Source organism: Panthera uncia (assembly GCF_023721935.1).
Source record: "Panthera uncia isolate 11264 chromosome A3 unlocalized genomic scaffold, Puncia_PCG_1.0 HiC_scaffold_11, whole genome shotgun sequence".
NCBI classification, from domain to species: Eukaryota; Metazoa; Chordata; class Mammalia; order Carnivora; family Felidae; genus Panthera; species Panthera uncia.
Window position 1 is genome coordinate 49,280,551 of NW_026057578.1, and position 25,688 is coordinate 49,306,238.

The following is a 25,688-nucleotide window of genomic DNA, read 5'->3' on the forward strand; positions in this document are numbered from 1 at the left end:
TCCCTAATGAATATGGATGCAAAAATTCTCAATAAGATACTAGCAAACCGAATTCAACAGCATATAAAAAGAATTATTCACCATGATCAAGTGGGATTCATTCCTGGGCTGCAGGGCTGGTTCAACATTTGCAAATCAATCAATGTGATACATCACATTAATAAAAGAAAAGAACCATATGATCCTGTCAATCGATGCAGAAAAAGCATTTGACAAAATTCAGCATTCTTTCTTAATAAAAACCCTCGAGAAAGTCGGGATAGAAGGAACATACTTAAACATCATAAAGCCATTTATGAAAAGCCCACAACTAACATCATCCTCAATGGGGAAAAACTGAGAGCTTTTTCCCTGAGATCAGGAACACGACAGGGATGTCCACTCTCACCGCTGTTGTTTAACACAGTGTTGGAAGTTCTAGCATCAGCAATCAGACAACAAAAGGAAATCAAAGGCATCAAAATTGGCAAAGATGAAGTCAAGCTTTCACTTTTTGCAGATGACATGATATTATACGTGGAAAATCCGACAGACTCCACCAAAAGTCTCCTAGAACTGATACATGAATTTAGCAAAGTTGCAGGATACAAAATCAATGTACAGAAATCAGTTGCATTCTTATACACTAATAATGAAGCAACAGAAAGACAAATAAAGAAACTAATCCCATTCACAACTGCACCAAGTATCATAACATACTTAGGAATAAACCTAACGAAAGATGTAAAAGATCTGTATGCTGAAAACTACAGAAAGCTTATGAAGGAAATTCAAGAAGATATAAAGAAATGGAAAAACATTCTGTGCTCATGGATTGGAAGAATAAATATTGTCAAAATGTCAATACTACCCAAAGCTATCTACACATTCAATGCAATCCCAATCAAAATTGCACCAGCATTCTTCTTGAAACTAGAACAAGCAATCCTAAAATTTACATGGAACCACAAAAGGCCCCAAATAGCCAAAGTAATTTTGAAGAAGAAGACCAAAGCAGGAGGCATCACAATCCCAGACTTTAGCCTCTACTACAAAGCTGTAATCATCAAGACAGCATGGTATTGGCACAAAAAAGACACATAGACCAAAGGAATAGAATAGAAACCCCAGAACTAGACCCACAAAAGCATGGCCAAATAATCTTTGACAAAGCAGGAAAGAATATCAAATGGAAAATAGTCTCTTTAACAAATGGTGCTGGGAGAACTGGACAGCAACATGCAGAAGGATGAAACTAGACCACTTTCTTACACCATTCACAAAGACAAACTCAAAATGAATAAAGGACTTGAATGTGAGACAGGAAACCATCAAAACTCTAGAGGAGAAAGCAGGAAAAGACCTCTCTGACCTCAGCTGCAGCAATTTCTTACTTGACACATTCCCAAAGGCAAGGGAATTAAAAGCAAAAATGAACTATTGGGACCTCATGAAGATAAAAAAATTCTGCACTGCAAAGGAAACAATCAACAAAACTAAAAGGCAAGCAACAGAATGGGAAAAGATATTTGCAAATGACATATAGGACAAAGGGCTAGTATCCAAAATCTATAAAGAGCTCACCAAACTCCACACCCGAAAAACAAATAATCCAATGAAAAAATGGGCAGAAAACATGAATAGACACTTCTCTAAAGAAGACATCCAGATGGCCAACAGGCACAGGAAAAGATGCTCAACGTCGCTCCTCATCAGGGAAATACAAATCAAAACCACACACAGATATCACCTCATGCCAGTGAAGAGAGGCTAAAATAAACAAAAGAGGAGACTATAAATGCTGGAGAGGATGTAGAGAAACGGGAACCCTCTTGCACTGTTGGTGGGAATGCAAACAGGTGCAGCCGCTCTGGAAAACAGTGTGGAGGTTCCTCAGAAAATTAAAAATAGACTTACCCTATGACCCAGCAGTAGTACTGCTAGGAATTTACCCAAGGGATACAGGAGTACTGATGCATAGGGGCACTTGTACCCCAATGTTTATAGCAGCACTCTCAACAATAGCCAAATTATGGAAAGAGCCTAAATGTCCATCAACTGATGAATAAAGAAATTGTGGTTTATATACACAATGGAATACTACGTGGCAATGAGAAAGAATGAAATCTGGCCTTTTGTAGCAACATGGATGGAACTGGAGAGTGTTATGCTAAGTGAAATAAGTCATACAGAGAAGGACATATTCCATATGTTTTTACTCCTATGTGGATCCTGAGAAACTTAACAGAAGACCATGGGGGATGGGAAGAAAAAAAAATGGTTAGAGAGGGAGGGAGCCAAAACATAAGAGACTCCTAAAAACTGAGAACAAACTGAGGGTTTATGGGGGGGTGGGTGATGGGCTTGAGGAGGGCACCTGTTAAATGAGCACTGGGTGTTGTATGGAAACCAATTTGATAATAAATTTCATAATAGAAAAAAAAGTGAATAAACATTAAAAAAATTAAAAAAAGAAAACGTGAGTGTTAAATTGTGGTATATCAACCCAATGGACTAATATTCAGCAATAAAAAGAAGCGAACTACTGTACAGGCAACACTTCCCTGAATCTCCAGGGAAGTATGATGGGCAAGAAAAGTCATTCCCAAAGGTTACATTCTGTGTGATTCTTTTTAAACAACATTTTGAAATGATAGTTTTAGAAATCAAGGACTGATGAGTGATTGTAGGGGTTAGATGCTGGAGGAAGGAAGGAAGTAGGTATGGTTATAAAAGAGCAACATGAAGGATCCTTGAGGAGTTGAAACTGTTTAGTATCTTGACTGTGGTGGTGGATACATGAATGCACAGAGGCAATAAAATCAAATGGAACTCAATACACACACCTCCCCCCCCTCACAGACATACACCCCCCCCACAGACATACATATACACACATGCATGCATACACATACACACATACACCACACATATACACATACATACACCAATACACACATACGTACACAGTGACACACACACACACACACACACACTCACATGAGTACACAAGTAAAACTGGGGAAATGTGAATAACACCCATGTATTGCATCAACATCAATAGATTGTTTAAAATATTTGTTATAGGCTAATTCCTGTCCACCCAAAATTATATGTTGAAGTTCATTCTCTCAATACCTCAGAATGTGACTTTATTTAGAGACAGGGTCTTTAAAGAGGTGATTAAGGGAAAAAGAGGTGCTATGAGCGTGCTCTAATCTGATAGTGTCCTATTAAGAAGAGATTAGGATACCAACATGTAAGAGGGAAGACCACATGAGGACACAGGAAGAAGACAGCCATCTACAAGAGAGGCTTCAGGGGCGCCTGGGTGGCTCAGTCGGTTAAGCGTCCGACTTCAGCTCAGGTCATGATCTCGCAGTTCGTGAGTTCAAGCCCTGTGTTGGGCTCTGTGCTGACAGCTCAGAGCCTGAAGCCTGTTTCAGATTCTTGTCTCCCTCTCTCTCTGACCCTCCCCCGTTCATGCTCTGTCTCTCTCTGTCTCAAAAATAAATAAACGTTAAAAAAAATTATACAAGAGAGGCTTCATGAAATTAACCCACCAACCCCTTGATCTTGGACCTCTAACCTTGAGAATTGTAAGGAAATATATTTCTGTTGTGTAAGCCACTCAGTCTGCGGTATTTTGTTATGGCAGCCTTAGCAGACTAATATATATATTATACTATAGTTTTGTAAAATGTTACCAGTGGAAGATTCAAAACCTTTGGGATGCAGCAAAAGCAGTCATAAAAGGGAAGTTTATAGGAATACAGGTCTACCTCAAGAAGCAAGAAAAATCTCAAATAAACAACCTACCCTTATACCTAAAGGAGCGAGAAAAAGAAAAACAAAAAAACCCCAAAACCAGTAGAAGGAAGGAAATAATAAAGATTAGAACAGATACAAATTATATAGAAACTAAAAACCAAAACAAAACAAAAAGCAGAACTGATCAATGAAACCAGGAGGTAGTTCTTTGAAAAGTTAATAAAATTAATAATCCTCCAGCCAGACCAATCAAAAATAAAAGAGAAAGGACCCAAATATATAAAATCACAAATGGGAGAGAAGAAATAACCAACACCACAGAAATACAAACTATGAAAAATTATATGCCAACAAACTAGACAACCTGGAAGAAATGGATAAATTCCTAGAAACATATAGCCTACTAAAACTGAAAAAAGAAAAAATTTAAACAGACCAATAACCAGCAAAGAAACTGAATCAGTAATCAAAAATCTCCCAACAAAACTCTAGGATCAGATGGCTTCACAGGCAAATTCTACCAAATATTTTTTTAAAATTTATTTCTTTATTTTGAGAGAGAGGGAGAGGGAAAGGAAGAGGGAGAGGGAGAGAGAGAGGGAGAGAGAGAGAGAGAGAGAGAGGCAGAGAGAGAAAGTGAGCACATGAGCAGGGGAGAGGCAGAGAGAGAGGGAGACAGAGAGAATCCCAAACAGGTTCTGCTGTCAGTGCAGAGCCTGATACGGAGCTTGAACTCAGGAACTGCAACGTCATGACCTGAGCCAAAACCAAGAGTCAGACACTTAACCCACTGGCCACCCAGGTGCCCCAATTCTACCAAACATTTAAACAACAGTTAATACCTATTCTTCTCAAACTATTCAAAAAATTAGAAAAGGGAGGAAAACTGCCAAATTCATTCTATCATTACCCTGATACCAAAACCAAAGACTCCACTAAAAAAGAGAACTACAGGCCTGTTTCTCTGATGAACATGACTGTAAAAATTCTCAATAAAATACTAGCAAAACAAATCCAACAATACATTAAAAGAATAATTCACCATGATCAAGTGGGATTTATTCCTGGGTTGCAGGCCTGGTTCAATATTTGCAAATCAATCAATGTGGCACATTGCATTAATAAAAGAAAAGGTAAGAACCATATGATCATTTCAATAGATGAGGAAAAAGCATTTGATAAAGTACAACACCCATTCATGATAAAAACTCTCAACACAGTAGGTTTAGAGGAAACATACCTCAAAATGATAAAGGTCATAGGGGCGCCTGGGTGGCGCAGTCGGTTAAGCGTCCGACTTCAGCCAGGTCACGATCTCGCGGTCCGTGAGTTTGAGCCCCGCGTCAGGCTCTGGGCTGATGGCTCGGAGCCTGGAGCATGTTTCCGATTCTGTGTCTCCCTTTCTCTCTGCCCCTCCCCCGTTCATGCTCTGTCTCTCTCTGTCCCAAAAATAAATTAAAAAAACCAAAAAAACGTTGGAAAAAAAAATGATAAAGGTCATATATGCAAAATCCAGAGCTAGAATCATCCTCAATGGCATTTGAAAACTGAGAACTTTTCCTCTCTGATCAGGAGCAAGACAGGAATGTCCACTCTCACCACTTTTATTCAACATGGTACTAGAAGTCCTAGCCATAGAAATCAGACAACAAAAAGAAATAAAAAGCGTCAAAATTGGCAAGGAAGAGGTGAAACTTTCATCATCTGCAGATGATATGATACTATATAGAGAAAACCCAAAAGACTCCACAAAAAAAACTGCTAGAACTGATAAAAGAATTCAGTAAAGTTGCAGGATGCAAAATCAATGCACAGAAATCTGCTGCATTTTAGACATAATGAAGGAGCAGAAAGAGAAATTAAGGAATCAGTCCCATTTATTATTACACAAAGACAATAAGATACCTAGGAATAAACCTAACCAAAGAGCTGAAAGACTATAAAACACTGATGAAAGAAACTGAAAATGACACAAACGTGGAAAGACTTCCATGTGCATGGGTAAGAAGGACAAATATTGCTAAAATATGTATCTATACATTATATCTATGCTACCAGATATATCTATATATATTTATAGTATATATAGTATATATCTATACTACCAAAAGCAATCTACACATTTAATAGAATCCCTTTCCAAATACCAACAGCATTTTTCACAGAACTAGAACAAGAAACCCTACAATTTGTATGGAACCACAAAAGGCACCAGATAGCCAAAGCAATCCTGAAAAAGAAAAGCAAAGCTGGAGACATCACAATTCTGGACTTCAAGCTATATTACAAAGCTGTAGTAATCAAAACAGTATGGAACTGTCACAAAAATAGACACAATCATCAATAGAATAGAATAGAAAACCCAGAAATGAACCCACAACTGTATGGTCATTTAATCTTTGACAAAGCAGGGAAGAATATCCATTGGGAAAGAGACAGTCTCTTCAACAAATGGTGCTAGGAAAACTGGACAGAGACATGCAGAAGAATGAAACTGGACTACTTTCTTTCACCATGCACCAAATTATACTTAAAATGGATTAAAGACCTAAATGTGAGACCTGAAACCAGAAAGATCCTAGAAGAGAGCATAGGCAGTAATGTCTCTGAGATCAGCCATAGCAACTTCTTTCTACATATGCCTCCTGAGGCAAGGGACACAAAAGCAAAAATAAACTATCAGGACTTCATCAAAATAAAAAGCTTCTATAGAATGAAGGAAACAACCAACAAAACTAAAAGGCAGCCTATGGAATGGGAGAAGATATTTGCAAATGACATATCTGATAAAAGGTTAATATCCAAAATATATAAAGAACTTATCAAACTCAACACCCAAAAAACAATCCAATTTAAAAATGGGAAGAACACACGAATAGACATTTTTCCAAAGAAGACATTCAGATGGTCAACAGACACAGGAAAAGATGATTAACATCACTCATTACCAGAGAAATACAAATCAAAGCTACAATGATATATCACCTCACACCTGTCAGAATGCCTAAAATCAACAATACAAGAAACAACAGGCACTGGCGAGGATGTGGAGAAAGGGGAACACTCTTGTACTGTTGGTGGGAATGCAAACTGGTGCAGCCACTCTGGAAAACAGCATGGAGGTTCCTCAAAAAGTTAGAAATAGAACTCCCCTATAATCCAGCAGCCACGCTACTAGGTATTTATCCACAGAATACTAATTCAACAGTATATATACTAAAAATACTATTTCAATGACATATATACACTCCAATGTTTATGGGAGCATTATCTACAATAGCCACATTATGGAAATAGCTCAAGTGTCCACTGACTGATGAGTGGATAAAAAAGATGTGGAGTGTATGTTTGTAAGTATACACACACACACACGCACACGCACACACACACACACACACACACACACACACACACTGGAATATTATTCAGCCATAAAAAAAGAATAAAATCTTTCCATTTGCAATGACACAACGGAACTAGAGAGTATAATGCTAAGTGAAATAAATCACAGAAAGACAAATACCATATGGTTTCACTCATACGTGGAATTTAAGAAACAAACCAAAGGAGGGGCACCTGGGTGGCTCAGTTGGTTAATCGTCCGACTTTGGCTCAGGTCATGATCTCACAGTTTGTGGGTTCAAGCCCCGTGTTGGGCTCCAGCCCATAGCCTGGAGCCTGCTTTGGATTCTGTATCTCCCTCTCTCTCTGACCCTTCCCTGCTCGCACTCTGTCTCACTCAAAAATAAGTAAAATGTTAAAAAAAAATTTAAGTAACAAAACAAAGGAGCATAGAGAAAAAAAGAGAGAAGCAAACTAAGAAACAGACTCTTAACTATAGAGAACTGATGGCTACCAGAATGGAGGTGGGTGGGGGGATGGGTGAAATAAGTGATGGGGACTAATGAGTGCCCTTATCATGATGAGCACTAAGTGTTGTATGTAAGTGATGAATCACTATATTGTACACCTGAAACTAATATTACACTGTATGTTAACTAAGTGAAATTTAAATAAATGTTACCGTTGGGGGAAACTGGTCAAAGTGTTTAAAGGATTTCTCTATATTTCTTATAACTACATGAGTCTATAATCTTTAATAACAATATCAATTTAAAAAAGAATAAAGAAAAACAAGAATGACACATCCCAGCTTGTGTGCTTCCTCCTTAATAATCCACCCAAAAACCACTAAAGGAGACCAAATATGAAAGCATCCGTGTAAGGGGGCAGAGAGAGGACTAGTGTGGGGTCAGTGCTGAAACAAAATGGGAAGGGCATTTATGCATGGGATAAAGGAGGCTAATCAAAAGTAAGTAGATCTTCTGAGGATAGAAACCAGGATTCTCACTGTTGGAGATATGAGTTACAAATATAGAAAGGGAGAAACTAGGATCATCCCTAAGATATTAGGTGGGAACTGCATATATGGGTTTGAATTCATGATTTTCAATAGAGAGACAGATATAAATAAATATTCATGAAACTACATGCACATTCACTGATGAAACTCTAAGTACATACACACTCCATAACTATCCACTAACTATGCCTGGAAGTAGTGACACCCCAGGAGCAGTGGGCACTCCTAGTGCCCAGGTCTTGGTCTCCAAACACTATTCTACACTAACAGTCACCAGAAGCTACTTGGGGGAGTAGCTGATTATAGGGCTCAGGCAGGGGAAGTATTAGATGAACTTGGAATATCTGGGGGTACCAGAAAGTAAAGAAGTGCTCAAAAAATGATCAGCGTTCATCTTGAGGACCAGAAACCACTGAGAAGGGGCTCTCATTGGCCAAATCTGAGACAATTTGAGCACGAAAATAAATACTGATAGTAATGTATTATAACCCATTGAGAAAAAGTAGGAACCTAGGATAGTAATAGGATAATGTAATGAATAAATAAGTGAAAAGAAAGCTCTTCCTTACACATTTGAAATACCAATAAACATAAAAGGAATGGTGGAATTAGTTACCAACTGGCCACCATCGTAGCAAGAAATAAAGGATGCTAAAATAAAGGGTAAGAATTCGATGGGGAATGGGGTATTTACATAATATTAAAGTATCTACCATACAATACTCACCATTACAAAGGGAAAAGTAACCTTACTGTGGAGAAGCCTGGCCAACACCACCTAACCAGGAATCAAAGCCAACATCACTAGTAATGGGACAAATTATGGGACAAAGAGACCTAATCTAAATCTAATCACAAGAAAACATCAGACAAACCAAACAGAGTTATTTCCTACAAAATAACTGTTTATAATCTTCAAAAGCACCCTGGTCCTAAAAACCAAGGACCAACTGAAGGAGCCACGTGATTCTGAAGGTGAGAGGACAGCTGGCAAAGCTCAATGGGGTGGAGGCTCAGACAGCACTTTTGCATCCACATTCATATCCTTTGAGTCAGGGAAGGGATGGATGGCTTGGCAAATCACTCTCAGATCTTTCAGAAAAAAGTTCTGTCCTTCCTTTCTGTAAGTTTGAAATGATCTCAAAATAATGAAAAAAGGAGAGTGGTGTTAAGCGTCATGCAGGAGTCAATACCTGACCTGTTTGTTGAGTTCCTCCATTTCAGAGCAGGCCTTTTCCTTGTCTCTCTTTAAAATCTCGATTTCCTTCCTATTGGAGAAGCAAAATTAACAATGTCACTGACCAGCCAGTTTCTTTTTCCCGTCATTGGGTTCGCAGCCACAAAACGGACATTCACACCTGCTCTGTCACTGTTCTACACTACTGCCGCTGCCCATCCAGTCGGGACCCCAACCCTCGGAACCAGAGGAACACTGCCAATACCGTAAGAACAAACACCCTCCATGACATTCTTCAGCCACACATAGTAATATCTCTTTAGAAAACATGTGACGATTCACACTAAGCAGCATAAATAGGACCAAAACAAAACAGCCTTATATCTGCTGGGGTCTGTTGGGAAATGGGCCCTGGCAGCAGATTAGAGAAACAACAGTTTCTAGAGGGGAAAAAAACTTTTAGATTTCTGAAATGCTGTAACATACTACCAACCAGTTGTTGACCATCTGCTCTGGGGATGCCATATTTTAATCATGTTGAACTTCAGAGATGAAAAAAAAAAAAAGTCAAACAAACTGTCCTTGGATAAGACTACAGTAGTGAAAGCAGAAAGCCACAGATGGGTACTCTGTGCTTTCTCCCCTCCACAAACACAGTCTCTCCTGCCTCAGTTCCTGCTCCCCTTCCCCACCTCTACCCCTTATTCTAACCCACTGAAATCCACAAACCATGGAGAAGCCCAACTAAAATCATTATCAAAACATGAAAAAACAGATTCCAAAATGGCCCCAGAAGCATCTCTTATTGCTAAAGAAATACTCACTGCCCCCCACCCCCACCCTGAGGTGTGATACGGAGCAGCTCCATGGGATGGAAAGTGCTTATACAGACTTCAGAGAGAAGTGGCCCAAGCTGGAGCTGTCCACCGCGGTGCTGACTGTGCCGCAGTGTGCACACGTTCTACCTCATACTTAGGAGCCCAGGAATGAACGTGGCTGCCAACATCTGGAAAGGGATCTGAGCCCTCCCACGCTTATCAGGGCTGGTCAGAGGTCAGCATGGCTCGCCTTTGTGGTTTTCTGGAACTCAGCGTTGGTGTGTTAACACTTCCCACTTTCCACAGCAGTACCTTCTAAGCCCACTACACAAAAAGCAAAGCATGTTGCAGACTGGAGTCCAGTTATAACGACTGAGCCAGGGCCCTTACCTCTGTGCATCATTTGTCTTTTCTGCAGCTTCAAGCTCTCGCTGAATCCTTCCCAGCTCATTTTTCAACAATGTATTTTCTTCAGAAAGCCTATCCAACTCGATTCTGCATGAAAAATTGAAAAAAAGAAGCTGGGGACTCCAGGAGCTGGCCACATGCAGTCCACCTGAGTCTGGTCTTGCAGCTGGAAGTCATGGTGATCTTGCATCATCCCTGGATGATGGCACAGGGCACACTATTATTTTTTCTATGCACGGCTAACATGCTATGGTTTGCATCTCCTAAGCAATAAGCTACAGAAAATAAAGCTTTCTTACCTTCTAAAACAGTCACACAATCAACAACTCACTAATGTATTCAGCACCTTGGTTCTGTTTATATTTATAGGTAATCTGTTACTGCATCTTACAACCACTAACTGCAATAGGAGTATGCTCACAGTTGGTATGAATGCACAACGCTGGCTGTGTGTCCTCAGGTTACGGCAAAGGATATTCATCTCCCACCAAGGAACTCTGACATAGAGCTCAGGAACATAAGGAATCAGAAGACCAAAACACATTTTCCTTTTTAGTGAGAGCTCCCCTCATTGTACACTCTGAGGTCAACACTAGGGAGGAGAAACTGGGAAGATGTCCACATTAGTGGGCATCATACCTGACACAAGGCAGAGGCCTCAATGGAAAGAAGCAAGCATGAACAGTTACTACATGAACGATGTCTGCCTGGAGCCACTTTTGCTCTCTTATAACTTAGAGGTCTCCACTAATGTAACACTAGTGACGTATGATAGATGAGCAATTTACCAGTAAAGATCATGAAAGAGACAGCTTAAAACCCTATTTGCTGCACAAGAAATTTCTTCTTCAGGGGCGCCTGGGTGGCTCAGTCAGTTGAGCGTCTGGTTTTAACTCAGGTCATGATCTCACAGTTTGTGGGTCCTAACCCCAAACTGGGCTCTGTGCTGACAGCTCGGAGCCTGGAGTCTGCTTCGGATTGTGCGTCTCCCTCTCTCTCTCTTCCTACCCCACTTGTTCTCTCTCTCTCTCTCAAAACATAAGTAAACATTTAAAAAAAAAAGAAAGAAATTTATTCTTAGTAGATACTGGTCTGGTTGACATTTATTTCCCCCATTGGTCCTTATTTGGCATTAGCTTCTAATTGTTTTAATCGAAAAATACTCAAAGCCACGTGATCTTGTCATGTTCATTTTATGTAATATGTTTATAATACCAAGCATAAATGTCTTCTTAATAAGCATAAATGTGACTTCATTTTATCTCATGAGAAACTAAAGGGAAAAATAAGGAAAGGTTAATCATTGGAATTTTTAAAGCAGTAAAAGGTTTTAAGCAGGGGAGTGAAACAAATGAGGTCTGTGTTTGGAAAGTACCATTCTGACTCCAGAATGGGAAAAAAATTGATTCAGTGCAGATTGGGGGGGGGGCGCGGAAGCGGGGCAGTTCCCACTTAAAGCTTCCTGGACCTCAGATAAGCTGATGGCGTCCTATCCTATCCACCTCACCACACCAAGCAATTAGAGAAGTGTGAGGCTGATCATATAATGGGTGATTGTCCTCACAGATGGTAATGGAAACCTCCAAGGGCCCTCTAACAAAACAAAAACCTGGAAGCTGAAACCCCAGCTTTGAGTATTAAGCAAAACAAAGATAGAGTTACCCTGAGGCCAATGCCTATGTCAGCACTGCCATCAGCAGCATGGACTCCTGCATTAAGCCAGTGCCCTAAAAGGAGGTTAAAGTGGCCCTGGATTGGGAGGCTCTCAATTCTCAGCAAATGCAATACCTACCCTTTCTGCAGAAAGCACCCTCTACTGTGGCTCCTGAGATTCCCAGTGATTAACATCATGTAAACATTAGCTTACAAAGATCACCACAACATACATGGAAAAAAGCTGCCTCTGAGAGGCAGCAGAAGCAAAACAACAGAATTAGATCCCATAGGAACCTCAGATATTGGAATTACCAGACACAAATTAGAGATAAATATAATAAAATGTTTATGTAAATAAAAGATGGAAATAAAAAAATAAATAAGCAACAAAAAACTATCAAAAATGATCAGACCAAACAGGACAAAATAGGATTTTTGGAAATGAAAAAAAAAAAAAAAAGGCAATGTCAAACTAAAATCTCATTGAATGGGTTAAATGGCAGATTTAGATAGAGCTGAACGAAGAATTACTGATCTGGAACACAGAAATGGGGAAAAAAAGCACCCAGAATGAGACAAGTGAGAAAAGAAGATATGGAAGGGAAGAAAAGGAGGGAAAGTGAAAAGCTCTAACATCATACATCTAATTGTAGAGCAAGAGGAAAATCCATGTTTTAAAAATAATGGCTGGAAGGGGCGCCTAGATGCCTCAGTTGGTTGTGTCTGACTCGATCTCAGCTCAGGTCTTGATCTCAGGATAAGTTCAAACCCCACAATGAGCTCCATGCTGGATGTGAAGTCTACTTAAAGAATAATAAACTGAGGGTTGATGGGGGGTGGGTGGGGGTGGGTGAGGAGTATTGAGGAGGGCACCTGTTGGGATGAGCACTTGGTGTTGTATGGAAACCAATTTGACAATACATTTCATATTAAAAAAAAAGAATAAATAAATAATGGCTGGAAGTTTTTCATAAGACACAAATTCAATGGGCACAATGCTTTTCTAAATACAGTAGGTAGAAAGAAAACCACACCTATGCCCTATCACCTGACAATTCCATTCTTAGGTACACTCCAACATAAATGTTCCAAAAGACATGGACAAGAACTTTCTTAGCAGTACTATTTGTGATGACCAAAACCTAAACTAAAGACTACTCAAATTGCCCATCAACAAGTGAATGAGTAAACTGTAGTATATTCACATAACACTCCACAGCAATGAACCATATGAATGAGCTACAGCTATAAATCTTGAATCCTCCAGATGGGCCCAATGTAATCACAGGGTCCTTAAACGTGGAGGGAAGGGGCAGGATAGTGGGTATCAGAATGATGTGATGTAAGGCAGACCTGACCAGTCATCACTGTCTTTAGAGATGGAAGGGGGCCAAAAACAAGGAATGCAAACAGCCCACAGAAGCTAGAAAAGGCAAGAAGAGCAATTATCTTCTATAACTACAGGAAGGCAACCCTGCCAACATCTTAATTTTGGTCCAGTCATACCCATTTCCTTCTAAACTCCAAAACTATAAAATAATAAATTGTGTTGTTTTAAGCCACTAACTTTGTGGTAATTTGTTACAGCAGCCATAGAAAATTAATACACATATACAGCAATAACTAAACAGAGTAGACTACTTAATGTCAACAGTGGAATCTTGAAGATACTGAATATGTTCAAAGGGCAGAGAACAGCCCTTAAATCTAGATTTGTGTTCCTAGGAACACTATCTTTCAAAAAAGAGGGAAACTTTGAGACATTTTCAGATAAACAGAAACTAAGGGAATTTACTCCAACAGAGTTTCACTAAGGGAACTTCTAAAGACTACACATTAGAAAGAAAAAGATCCTATAAAGAAGGCATGAGATATAAGAAGGAATCTAACCAAGGGGAAAACCAGGCATCCAAATGGAGGAATTCTGCAAAACACCTGGTCTTGATTTTTCAAAAACATCAATGTCCAAATTCCTAGAAACACACAATATGCCAAAACTGACTCATGAAGAAATAAAAAATCTAATTGGACCTATGACTAGTAAGGAAATTGAGTTAGTTAATCAAACGACTTGTAACAAAGAAATGCCCAGGAGCTACCAGGATTCCCTGGTGAGTTCTACCACACATTTAAAGAAGAAAATGCTAATACTTCTCAAACTCTTCCAAAATTTGAGGAGGAGGGGACACTTCCTAATTCATTACACAGGGCCAGCATTACTATGATATCAAAGCCAGATAAAGACAGTACAGGAAAACTAGAGACCAATATCCTTTACCAATATTGATGCTAAAATCCTCATAAAATACTAGCAATAATTATTGTTTAATAGGTACAGAGTTTCTGTTTGGAATGATGAAAAAGTTTTGGAAGTAGTCAGTGGTGATGACTGCACATTGTGTTACATGATGCCACCAAATTATATACTTAAAAGCAATTAAAATGGTTGATTTTACATTAGGTATATTTTACCATGATAAAAAAAAAGTCAACATCCACCGACAAAAAAATTAATAAAAAAAGATGGATACACTCTTAGATTAAAGGATATGGGGCACCTGGGTGGCTCAGTCAGTTGAGCAACCAATTCTTGATTTCGGCTCAGGTCATGATCTCACAGTTCATGGGATCAAGCCCCATGCTCGAGCATGCATGCTCTCTCTCTCTCTCTCAATAAGTAAACTTTTTAAAAAAGGATATTAAAGAGATATGATTAACTAAATGCATGACCTGATCCTTGATTAGATACAGGGTGAGTGAACAATCTAGAAAGAACATACCAAAACAACTGGTGAAATCTGGATGTAGAGTGCAAATTAAAAATAGCAGCATATTCATGCTAAATTTCCCATATGTGATAATGATTCTGTGGATATGCAGGAGAATGTCCTTGTTCTTACAGAACAACATGTTGAAACATTTAGCAGTAAAGAGTCATAATGTCTGCAATTATCTCCAATGATTCAGAAAATATTTTAAAAGGGTATGTGTAGATTTGTGTGTGTGTAGAGCAAAATAGCAATAGGAGAGGTGACTGTGGATAAATTTAACCCTGTGGATATTCAGGTTACTCCTGCTATTCTCTAAAATACTGGCAAAAATTCTTTCACAATCCAAATCTGGTCATGTAGCTCTCTGCACTTTGCTTTCTTTTATGATAAAGGCCCAAATCTTCACCATGGCCTTCAAGATCCTGTAAGTCTGAGTTCTGCCCAACCTGTGAGCCTACAACTGCTGTGGGTTTGGAAGGTGGTCGCACATGTTTACTTACAAGTGGCCACAAGGCCAATACACTGGGAGTTGTGGCCAAGGATCTCCTGGCTGGTGTTGGGGCCAGACCTCCCCTCACAGAGCAGGAGCTGGGACTGGGGACCCAGCATTGGGGTTGGAGGGATGCCAATGAGCTCAGCAAGCACCTGCATGTTGCTGAGCCTGGTAGATTCCTTCAGGCTGGTTTTGTGTGAACCGGCCTCTCAAGGGCTTCAGAGACAGGTGTTCCTCTCTCCTTCTAGGATTCTTCCCCTAAAAATGCAGCCCCTTGGTTTCCCCTTCCTCTGTGGGATCCTTCCTCAATTTTCCACCCACCACACTCTGCGAAAGACACCACAGGCTCCTCATGTGTAACTGAATCCTGCCCTCCCCACTTCTTGGTCAGTGGCATTTCTGGGGAGTCTTCTGATTGCTCTGTGACCCATTTCCAACACCTTGTGTATATCCCATCCTCCTATAACTGATCAACTTGGCCTCCACACCCCTGCCAGTCAACTTCCTACACCTCTGATGCCATCACTCTGGTCCCCAGCCACTGTCACCTCTTGCCTGGACAGCTGTAATATCCACCTCCCCCTGCCCTCTGCCGGCCTCCGCATTGCCTTTATACCCACCCCACAGTCCCTGCAATATGCTCTTCTCAGTCTTCCTGGCTACCTGAGAGCACCTTTCCACAGCTGCCTGGCTCAGAGCCCCAGCAGCCTACCCCCTGAAAACCCTTCCCCGGCCCATGAGAGCTGGCTCCCATCTACATTCCCCCGTCTGCACAGTTATCTTCTCGTTCCCCAAAGCCTTCTAACCTGGGCCAAGCCTGCTTCTGCCCCAGTGCCTCCCCTGCCTTCCCAGACCTGACCCCCCACCTCCCAGAAAACTACCAGCTTGAATTTTAGTTGGTCATTTCTATACATTCACCTAGGCTTTCAGCATGTGTGCACATGTTCCTGGAAAATGTACATGGTTTCAGCAGCATGGCCTCTAAGTTTCCTCATCCTTGAAACATGGTAACACATTTCTTCCTGACACTTGGACATGCAGGAAGCATGGTGCCTCCCTCATGGGCTGAAAGCTGTAAACATCTGTTCTGCTCTTTGCTGCAATCCCTAGCTGCACTGCCACACAGAAGATGCCCCATAAACACTGTCAAAAGACCCTGCTGAGACTACAGCTGTGACTATAGTTATAGGGTCAACAGGTGGGGAGTGCAGACCAGGAGGAGCAGAGAGAGGACAAGGGCAGCCTTCTGACTCAGGCCAGTGAGCAGCAGACCACTTGGCACTGGGCTGGGGAATCTGGACAGCACAGGTGTGGGCACACACATCTGTCCATGGGGAGGTGTCCGAGAGGAACGGCACAGTGAGATTCAAGGCTGTTGGCTGCTTCTGTGCCCAAGGCCCTGGGTGTGCCTGGAGCCTACCATGGACTCATGCACAGAACAGGTCCCCACAGTGTGTCCATAGGGCCGGAGACCAGCCCCTGTGGGGAGCTTGCTATGGAGAAGTTGGGATAGTAAGTGCATGTTCTACACTCATTTTGTGCTCTGTGGCCCACTGGAGACATGGCACCATGGCAACTTGATGGATAAGGAAATTTAGAAGTCAGGCCACCACAAACAAGGTGCTACATGGCTCAGAGACACCCACCTAAGAGGCTGCACATCAAGCAATGTCTATAAACTGATAAACAGCCCCTTCAGGACAGCTATCTCTGGGAGGAGAGAGGAGGCTTAGCAATGGTGCCTAGGGACTTATAGCTATGCTCATAATTTTTTGTCAGCTGGGTGGTGCACTGACATTTATTCTGTTTGGTTTAACATAAATCCCAACTCTCCTTTTTTTTTTTTTCCAAGGAAGCTACCCCACCATAGTCACCCAGACCCAGAAGCTGGTGCCTGAGCTGGAATGCAGGTCTCACCACACACCTGTGACCACATTCCAAGACAGACCCAAGTCACCTACTTGGACAAGTGACACAATACTTAACAGAGCCTCCATTTCCACAGGAAGTGGACCCCTCACAGGTGTGCTGTGTAGGGGTTAATGGGACTAAATGGCACTTCACACAGAGCACTGACCATATCACGTGGCTGTGCCTGACCTGCAAGTACCTATAACCTCTCCCAGGGCAGCCATCAGTCTCCTAAGGAGCCAGAAAAGCATCTAAGACCATGTGCTGCCGCATCTAGAAAAGCTTAGTTTCTAGAATTCTAGGCTTCTGAGAAAGAACATGTGTCAGCCTGAGTCCCCCAGGGGATCCTGGGAAGGAGGAGGGCCTGGATGCACACCTGGGTGCTCTCTGCACTTTGCCCACAGACCAACATCTCCAGGACACCATCCCACCTTGAGGCTTCCCCTGGAGAGGAATCAACTGCAGCAGCATCTTGAAACCCCCTGAGCACTCACACCCCACCCCAGCCTCCCAGAAGGTGCCAGGGCTGCCTGGATGGTTGCTGGCCTCCTCTGTTGCTCTACTTAGAAAGCACAGGAACTTGCAGTTCAAGGACAGTGCCTGGCACATGTGCTGGTGGGGCAAAGTAGTAGGTCCTGCTCAAAGTCAGCAGGAAGAGGGCTCAGGTGACCCAGAATTGAAGTGGGGCTCTAAACACAGTCTGTCTTTGTCTTTGCGAGATCAGCAAGAACTTCCTAAGGAAGAGCAGGGGACACCAGTCAGCTTAGTTGCCCAGAATGACCCAGCTCTGCCCCCGCCCACTCGTTGGTTATCTGGTGACCTGTGGGATGCCCAGGGTCAGGGATGGGCTTATGACCGCTGCACAGGCACAAGAGTTACATAACCCGCATCAGCAGCTGTCATGAAACCCATGTTGGGGGTGGGGGGGCAGTGGTAGAGGTTAGAAGGTGTAGCTAGGCATTCTAAGAATGTTTAGAAACCAAACCTGTTGTTCTCTCTTGCATCTGCTTCTTTCTCAAGAGCCCAAACGACATACTCCAGCTGTAGCAGTTTGGTTTTCATGCCATCCTTCTCTTGCTCCAGAGCCATGTTGGCCTCTTCCTCCCGCAGGACCTCAAGCTGTTCCTGCCTGGCTCCCTGGGGGTCAGCAAGGTGCAGGTGGGAGAACAAGGTGCCCTCCTTGGCCTTGTCACTGCTGTGCTGCAGCCCTTGCTCCAGGGTGCTGTTCCCACACCGGGCCTGTTCCTCCAAGGCCTGCCCTTGGCTCCCCATGGGGGCCAGCCCCCCACTCAGGTTCCCAGCTCGCTCAAGAATGGCTGGCTGCCTCTCGGTCTCTCCTCTGCCTGATGTTGGGGGCTGAGCTGGTGAGGCATCTCCCTCTGTCTTCCAGAGCAGCTCCTGGGCTTCAGGCTGATTCAGACCAGATGGGCCAATGGCAGGAGGTACCAGCTCCTCTAGGACTGCTCTCTTGTCCACCCCACGTTGATGCACCTGTAACCACCTCCCTGGGGGGGCAGAAGCTACCTCCTCAGGGTCAAGTACACCCTGACCATCCTCTCTGAGGCCAAGGTTCTCCAAGGACCCTCTGCAGGCCAAGGCAGGGTCTAGGGCTGGGCTCTGCCTGGGGTCCATATGGCACAAGTACCGGCCTGGCACATCCCTGTGCCTGGCTTGCCCATGGCCATGCCCAGCACCAGGTTCCTGCCGCACCAGTGACTGCTCCCTCCTGCCTGCACAGAGGGGCATGGGGCCACCCATACCTTCTTGGTCACCACCTGCCACTGCTGGCCCATCCTTCAAGCAGGCCTGCAGCATGTCTTCTTCCTGCATAAGCCTTCCCATTTGCTTCCTACAGGCAAGCTCCAGTCTTTCCTTCTCCAGGGCAGAGGACCTGCACGGTTGCATCTGCTCCTCACCTGTCAGCTCCTGCAGCTTTAGCTGCTGCCTTCCACAGAGTGGGAGGATCTCCTTCCCTTTGCCCTCCCTCTGCTCCTTCTCCAGATCATGCTGCTCTATCACCTCATGGACTTGCAGCAGGTGTTTCTGCTCTTCCTTCTCCTGCTGAGGCTGCAGCGCTAAGTCCTTAGAGTGGGCAGTCTGCTGGGCTTCCGTCCTTGAGAGCTTGTGGTTCAACTCAACTTCTGCCTCTTTCCTACAGAAACAGAGCATGTCACAGGCACTGTGGGTGTAGCTCCAGGCCCAGCCCTTCCCCCCAGGGTTGGAAAGGCCTCCTCAAAGTCTCTTCTTGTCCTGACTGCAAACCTCCTCTTTGCCTGACCTGTTCTGTCCCTTCATCTCCCATGCACCCCAGGGCTCCATGCATGCCCTGGGACCCTCCTTAGAGGGTCTATTGGAGGATCTCTTCAGTGGGGTTGGGTTCTACATATAGAAGCTGACATGAAGCCACTCACACAGTTGACTTTTAGTGTAAGTTGATTATAATTAAATAGGATAAAATTCAGTACCTGAGTCATGCAGGCCACATGTCCAGGACTCAGTAACCACATGTGGCTCATAGCTGCCATCATGGACAGAGCAGACACAGGACGTGTCCCCTATCACAGGAAGTTCTAAGGATAGAACTTTGGTGGTCTAAAGCTTTAGTGAGCCGTGTGAATCTTGCCCACAGTCAAAACTACCCTTGAAGATTTGGAGTCCCAGCTCCAATTCTCCTTGGAGAATGGAGTCCCAGCTGAGGTGGGGGCACTAAGGGCGTATTCTCTGCTCCTGGCCGGTGCTGGCCTGAGGACAGGACATATGGTTGTATGTGGCTCCAGCTCCAGCCTGAGGAGGGGCCATGAGCAAGAAGGTCCTCCAGATGGACAGTGCAAGATGGTGGGAGGGGCTACCCTGCACCGACCCCCCCCCCCCCGTTGCTGGTGGGGTCTAGAAGGACTTGGGTCAAGACCCTTATCACACAGCTCTGGGGTTTAAAAGAAAATAACTTAAAGCTCAGAAGAAGTACATGACTTAAAAATGACCTTTATGGTCCTCTAGGAGAGGGACAGTTCCTGTCAGGCCTTAAGGGCCTGGGGCCCCTCCACGGTGTCATCTGGAGTGCAAGGAGGAGGGAAGACCCACAGACTCAGAGGGCAGTCTGGTCTTTCACAGCACATCTCATGTATTTGAGCTACCCCCAATCATCAAGCCAAAGAAAGGGAAAGTGTACCCCACCCAGATTGGAGGGTGCATTTCCATATACAGGTGGCAAACATCCTGCAATCAGGGGGTGACTGATGCCATGTGTACTCAGCTCCACCACTGGAACTCCACTGAGCCCTACACAGCCCCTCCATGAGGAGTGGAAGTACGGTGGGCCCCTCTACTGTGAGTAGTCAGATCAGCCCTGGGTCAACGTATGGGCGTGGTCATCTCCTCCTGAGCTGGGCGGGTCCAAGACTCCCCACAAGTCACAGAGGGGCTGACTAACCAGCACCATGGCTGAAATAACTAGTCATTCACTCTATTAAGTCAGACCCATATGGACATATGGGTATTTTTCACATAACTATGATACCGTTGGATGCAAAATGCCATATTCGTTTTCCAAATAAAACTTTCCTCCTCTTTGCTCATATATTTTGACCTTTTCAAGAACCTCACTAACCCAAATTACTCGTCTTTCCCATGGTTTTAGTGCTTTTATACCTTTTATCCATCTCCTCATGTGTTATATAATACAACATCCTGGAAAATTAGAATGAGATATTAAATGAAGAACATTTAAGAACCTTTGCTATCAGCGAGTCTAAGGCAGAATTCTACAAGGAATTTTAACTCCTCTACTCTAGTTAACACATTTTTAATGCAAAGGAACAATCCTTATGATCCTATTCTTTCAATGCTCACCCACCTGCCCTGAGAAAAAGCACCCCGTTAGCAGACACTGTGATTTTGAGCAGTTTGCCTAATGCAATTTCAAATTTGGGTTCTTGGCAAGAAACCCTAGATGTGAGATCCTGAAAGGACACGGCACCCAACCTGACTCGCTGAAGCTCCTTCCGATGCCTCTGGCGCTGCTCCTGCTCCAGTGGGTCCTGTTCCTGGGCCAGCCGCTGGGCTGGGCCAGATAGCGCCTGTGCACAGCACTGTCCCAACACTGCCCTCTCTGTCAAGGGGCTGTGGGAAGCCTGCTGGAGCTGGTCCTGCAGGCCTCGGATGAGCTCCTGAGACTTCATGAGCAGCACCTCCAGGTCGGCCCTCCTGCACTCCAACACACGGACCTCAAGCCTGAAGGCCTGCTGCATTTCCTCCCTCTCCTTTGCAAAGTCCCTTCTCATCACCTCCATTTCCCTTTCATAGGAATTTACCTGAGAAGAGAAACGTGAGCAGCAAAGATAAAGAGGTCCTGAGAATGACTTACCTTACAATGTGAAACAGAAATAACGGACTTCCAGGCACAACATCCAAAGAACTGGTAGCCGAGACCCGACAAAGTGCACAGGCTTGTGAGGGTAAAGCTATGCTAAAGACAGTCAAGCCTCCCCCAGGGTGCAGTGTGGCTGTGGGCTTCTGTTGTCTTGCATAACCTTCACAAGGGCCCCAGGGGGCAGGTCCAGCAGGTGGGGAACAGAGGCTGGGACCATACCAGACCAGGTGCTTGGTCAGGCCTCCAAGGAGGGCAGAGGGTGAAACAACTGAGAGAACTGGGGAACCTTCATGAGACCAGCAGGTGACTCTGAACATCCTTGAGGCAGGAGGTTCCAGCAAATGCATCCCGGGAGCCCAGGGCACAAGTGCAAGACATGTAATCCCACCTTGCTGCTACTCTGAACTCTGACAACAAATCATGAAAACAAGTCATGGATCCTGTCCCTTAACAAAACCCACTACAATCTGTTAACGGAGCAGGAGAGAAGTTTATCTAAGAAGACAGACTCAGCCAGGGTCCTGGCCACAAGGTCACAGAGTACCCCACAAGGGGCAATCCCAGGGTTGTTTCTGCTTAGAATACAGCCAGGAGGTGTTCTTCCCCTTCAGCAGAGTGAGCAGGGTGGTCTGGCCTTGTGCAACCCTTGTGAATTCGGGTACACATAACCTCATTCCCTCCCTTAATTGGTCTTTCCTTATCTCCTGCCTACTTCCAAAGAGGGTGTGAGGCAGAATGTTCATTTTATTTTAAAATGTTTCCCCATAATCTTTTGTCCCCCGTAGCAGGCTTACTATGGGGCCCAGAGTCTAGGGCACACGTGTGCATGTGGAAACGTGCACTGCCAAGCGAAGCTTTCTAGCATGCAGCAGGAAGCCTCTCTGTGTCCCTGTGGCCACCCTCACTCCCCCTGACCTTGGTCTCCAGCTGGATCTTGAGGTCTTGGTAGTGTTCCTTCACCTGCTCCATCATTATCTCGGTTTCTAAACTCACTGGAATGCAATCACCCACAAATGAAGTGATGCCTGCAAACAAGAAGACATTTCCATTTATGACCTGCCAAGGATGCCATGGGTCTATTCCTAGCCTTCCAATCTGACATCTGGACAGCACTGAGTATTCAGCCCAGCCTTCCTCCACCATGACCCCCACCAAGCACAACCTTCCATGGGCACCTTCTGCAAAAGGAATGCAGTGCTGGTGGAGACAGCTGACCCTTGAAGGTTTCCACAAGCAATGTTATCTTGAGCTCTCAAAGTAGGAGCTCTTCAGAAATCAGGTCTCTTTGACCTAACACTCGTTCCTCAAAGATATAACCAGGAGGCTCCCTGCACGAACCATCAGGCCCTTGGATTCCCTAAAAGATGGCATACATGGTACTTTTACTACCCCCTGAATTCTGTTCCCGGATGATGCCAGGTACCCTGAGGAACTGGGAAGACAGACAAGGCACAGACTAACTTCTGGAGCAGTCAATGCTTTATGATGAGGCAGTATGAGCCTATTTCTTCAATCTTTTTATCTTAGCTCCTCCGTTTTCTTGGAGACTCTATGTTACTTACTTTTATATGATAATAATATGGAGTTTCAACAAATACATTAGGCATGGTAAATACTCATGGAGCAAAGCTTCTGACAGATCACAGGAAAGAGGACATAAGCGACTGCTTGTTCCAGATGACTTTTCTCACAGACCAACAATGTCAGATGTCCTTGCAGCTCATTTTGTGAGGCACCCATAGAACCACAAGCACCACCAGCACCCCCTGGGGCACCAGGCATTCCCAATGCTGTGTGTGTTGAGAGGCACACCAAAGAGTTGACTCAGAATGTGGGTTTTGGCTACTGCTCAGGTTTCATCTGTGTTGGTCTGGGGCTGGGAAAGTGAAGGGAAATGACACACCCCTTAACTATTTTCCATGAAAACAAGTGACAGACTGAGAACCATGTAGTTGAGAGAAGTCAGGACAAGCACCTTAGGAAAGAAAGCAGCCTCTCCCTTGACAGCCAGAGCTGCCACATGGTTTTGGCTGAGCAGGCCTGGGTGAAGGAACACCAGGCTGGAGTGGCTCCAGCTGGAAGCACTAACGGCACAGCCACCGTGATCCACACAGCCCTTCCCCCAAGACTCCCCTGTGGCAGCAGACAGACCCCCCCTCCTTTGAAGGGACTGATGGAAACTGTGATCAGATGCGGGGGGTGGGGGGGGGCAAAGGGAAAGAGAAAGGGCTTTGGTGGGCAGATCAGTGATGACATAAAGCCAGAGGCTGCCTTTCAGTGCCACAACCCAAGGTCTTCTGGACAAGGGCCACCCAAGGTACAGGACACTAGCTCTGCTGCTCCCTGGGTTACAAGTTGGTGGCTCTTGACAAAGGTTCCATGCTCTGTGTATCCCGGGCTCCTTTCCAGGGACAAGTTCCTCCCTGTGGTCAGGCTGCCCACCTAGCCACATGTAACACTTACCTGAGGATGTGATAATGTCCAGTGTGCTGGCCATACCCCAACACCTCCCAGCTGAGGGCTGTAGACTACAAGTCATGGACTTGGAGCCATTAGACTCCACTAAAGAAGGCCTAAAGGGGCCGAGGAAGCTGGACCCACATGCACAGAAAGCCCCACTCAGCTCCCCTTGGAGGGTCCCATGTTGGCTCTCTTAGGTACAAACTTTTTTTCTGTTTTATGAAGTAAACAGCTTTAGGACAATATGGTAGCTCTGAGTGTTCTCAGGATTGCAGATGAGAACAAGACGCTCTCTGAGGGGCTGACTCTGCCTTGATACGCGGTCAGTGGAGGCAGCCAAGTGGCCAGAGGTAGGGAAGTCCTGGCGGTCCCCTTGTGTACTCCCACCAGCAGCAGCATGCATGGAGCCATGGGCACCATGTGAACTTGCATGCTGCCTACTGCACACAACTGTAAGGAAAGGCGGCAACCAGCCAAACCCACCCTGTCCTCCAGATGAACCACGGAAACCTCAGGGACAGCTGGGGCATCTGAACCCCCACCCCACCCATTCTGGTCTCTAGTAGGAGGCAACAAGTTAAACACAGGGCACTGAGGTCTCTTGGTGTTTGGAGCTTGTCCCAAACCTCACAGGCTGAAGAGTTGGGAAGCAGGAAGACTTGATCTTTTTCAAGTGACACCTTCAGCATCAGCTCTGTGCATGGGTACCAAGGTACCAAGGCCCCACCCCACCTTGACCCTTTCCACACATTCCAGGCAGTAAACATCAGCCCTATTCTGCCATGGTCCATGTGAGGCCTCTGTGAATATTGGAAGTCCCTGATGCATTTCACACAATCTAGCACTTTCCCTGAGAGCTGTTACAGACCTAAGACCAGACCTCATGCTCTGTATGACCCCCAGCCTCTCCTCTCCTCCCCTCCCTTCCCTAAATGACTGTGTCCAACCATGCTGAATGATCACCCTGGGACATCTCTATGGATCCTCCCCACGACCCAAGAGGCTTACTAGGTCATACCTGTCCTGAGGTCACTACAAGGTCATCATAACTTCACCATCTCTACCTAAATGGTAAAACCTTCACCCTCTTCTTCCCTTGAGGCTCTGGATATTGTCCCTGGCCTTGGGTTATAGGCCATTCTCCCAAATGTGCTGGTCCAAAGGGGCTCATGACCCTCTGGAAGCCTGACATGCTGTGGAGCTGGCCCCACCTATAGAGTGCCCCTGGATCAGGGGGCAGCTCATGCAGTGGGGGCAGACAGATATCCACTGCCACCAGCCCCTGCTCTCCCACAGCAGGAGCACACAATCCCTTACCTCCCAGGACTGGGCTCCTACCTGTTGGGCCATGTCCAGAGAGCAGCCGTTCCTCTGGCTGTGCATGGGGACGGCCACGCCAACTCGGAGGCAGCTGTGCCCGCAGGCCTTCCAGTGCAGTTTGCAGCTCGTCGTTGTGGTCCTGCAGGTCCTACAGAGCAGAGCCAGACACCCCCTGCAGCCAATATGGCCACC

The 25,688-nt window shown here is 44.7% G+C and overlaps 1 protein-coding gene across 2 annotated transcripts in view; it reads right to left on the reverse strand.

Moving 5' to 3' along the window:
• NINL (ninein like) overlaps positions 1–25,688 on the reverse strand; it is a 173,102-nt gene that overhangs the window by 30,632 nt on the left and 116,782 nt on the right. The window contains exons 14-19 of one of the 2 annotated variants that reach the window (XM_049650110.1): positions 25,515–25,644; positions 22,632–22,741; positions 21,329–21,657; positions 18,333–19,499; positions 10,499–10,603; positions 9,312–9,381 (exon numbers count right to left, since the gene is read on the reverse strand). In XM_049650110.1, the coding sequence (XP_049506067.1) occupies positions 9,312–9,381; positions 10,499–10,603; positions 18,333–19,499; positions 21,329–21,657; positions 22,632–22,741; positions 25,515–25,644 (1,911 nt within the window). Of the gene's footprint in view, positions 1–9,311; positions 9,382–10,498; positions 10,604–18,332; positions 19,500–21,328; positions 21,658–22,631; positions 22,742–25,493; positions 25,645–25,688 lie in introns of both variants that reach the window. The other variant, XM_049650111.1, reaches the window with a different exon arrangement.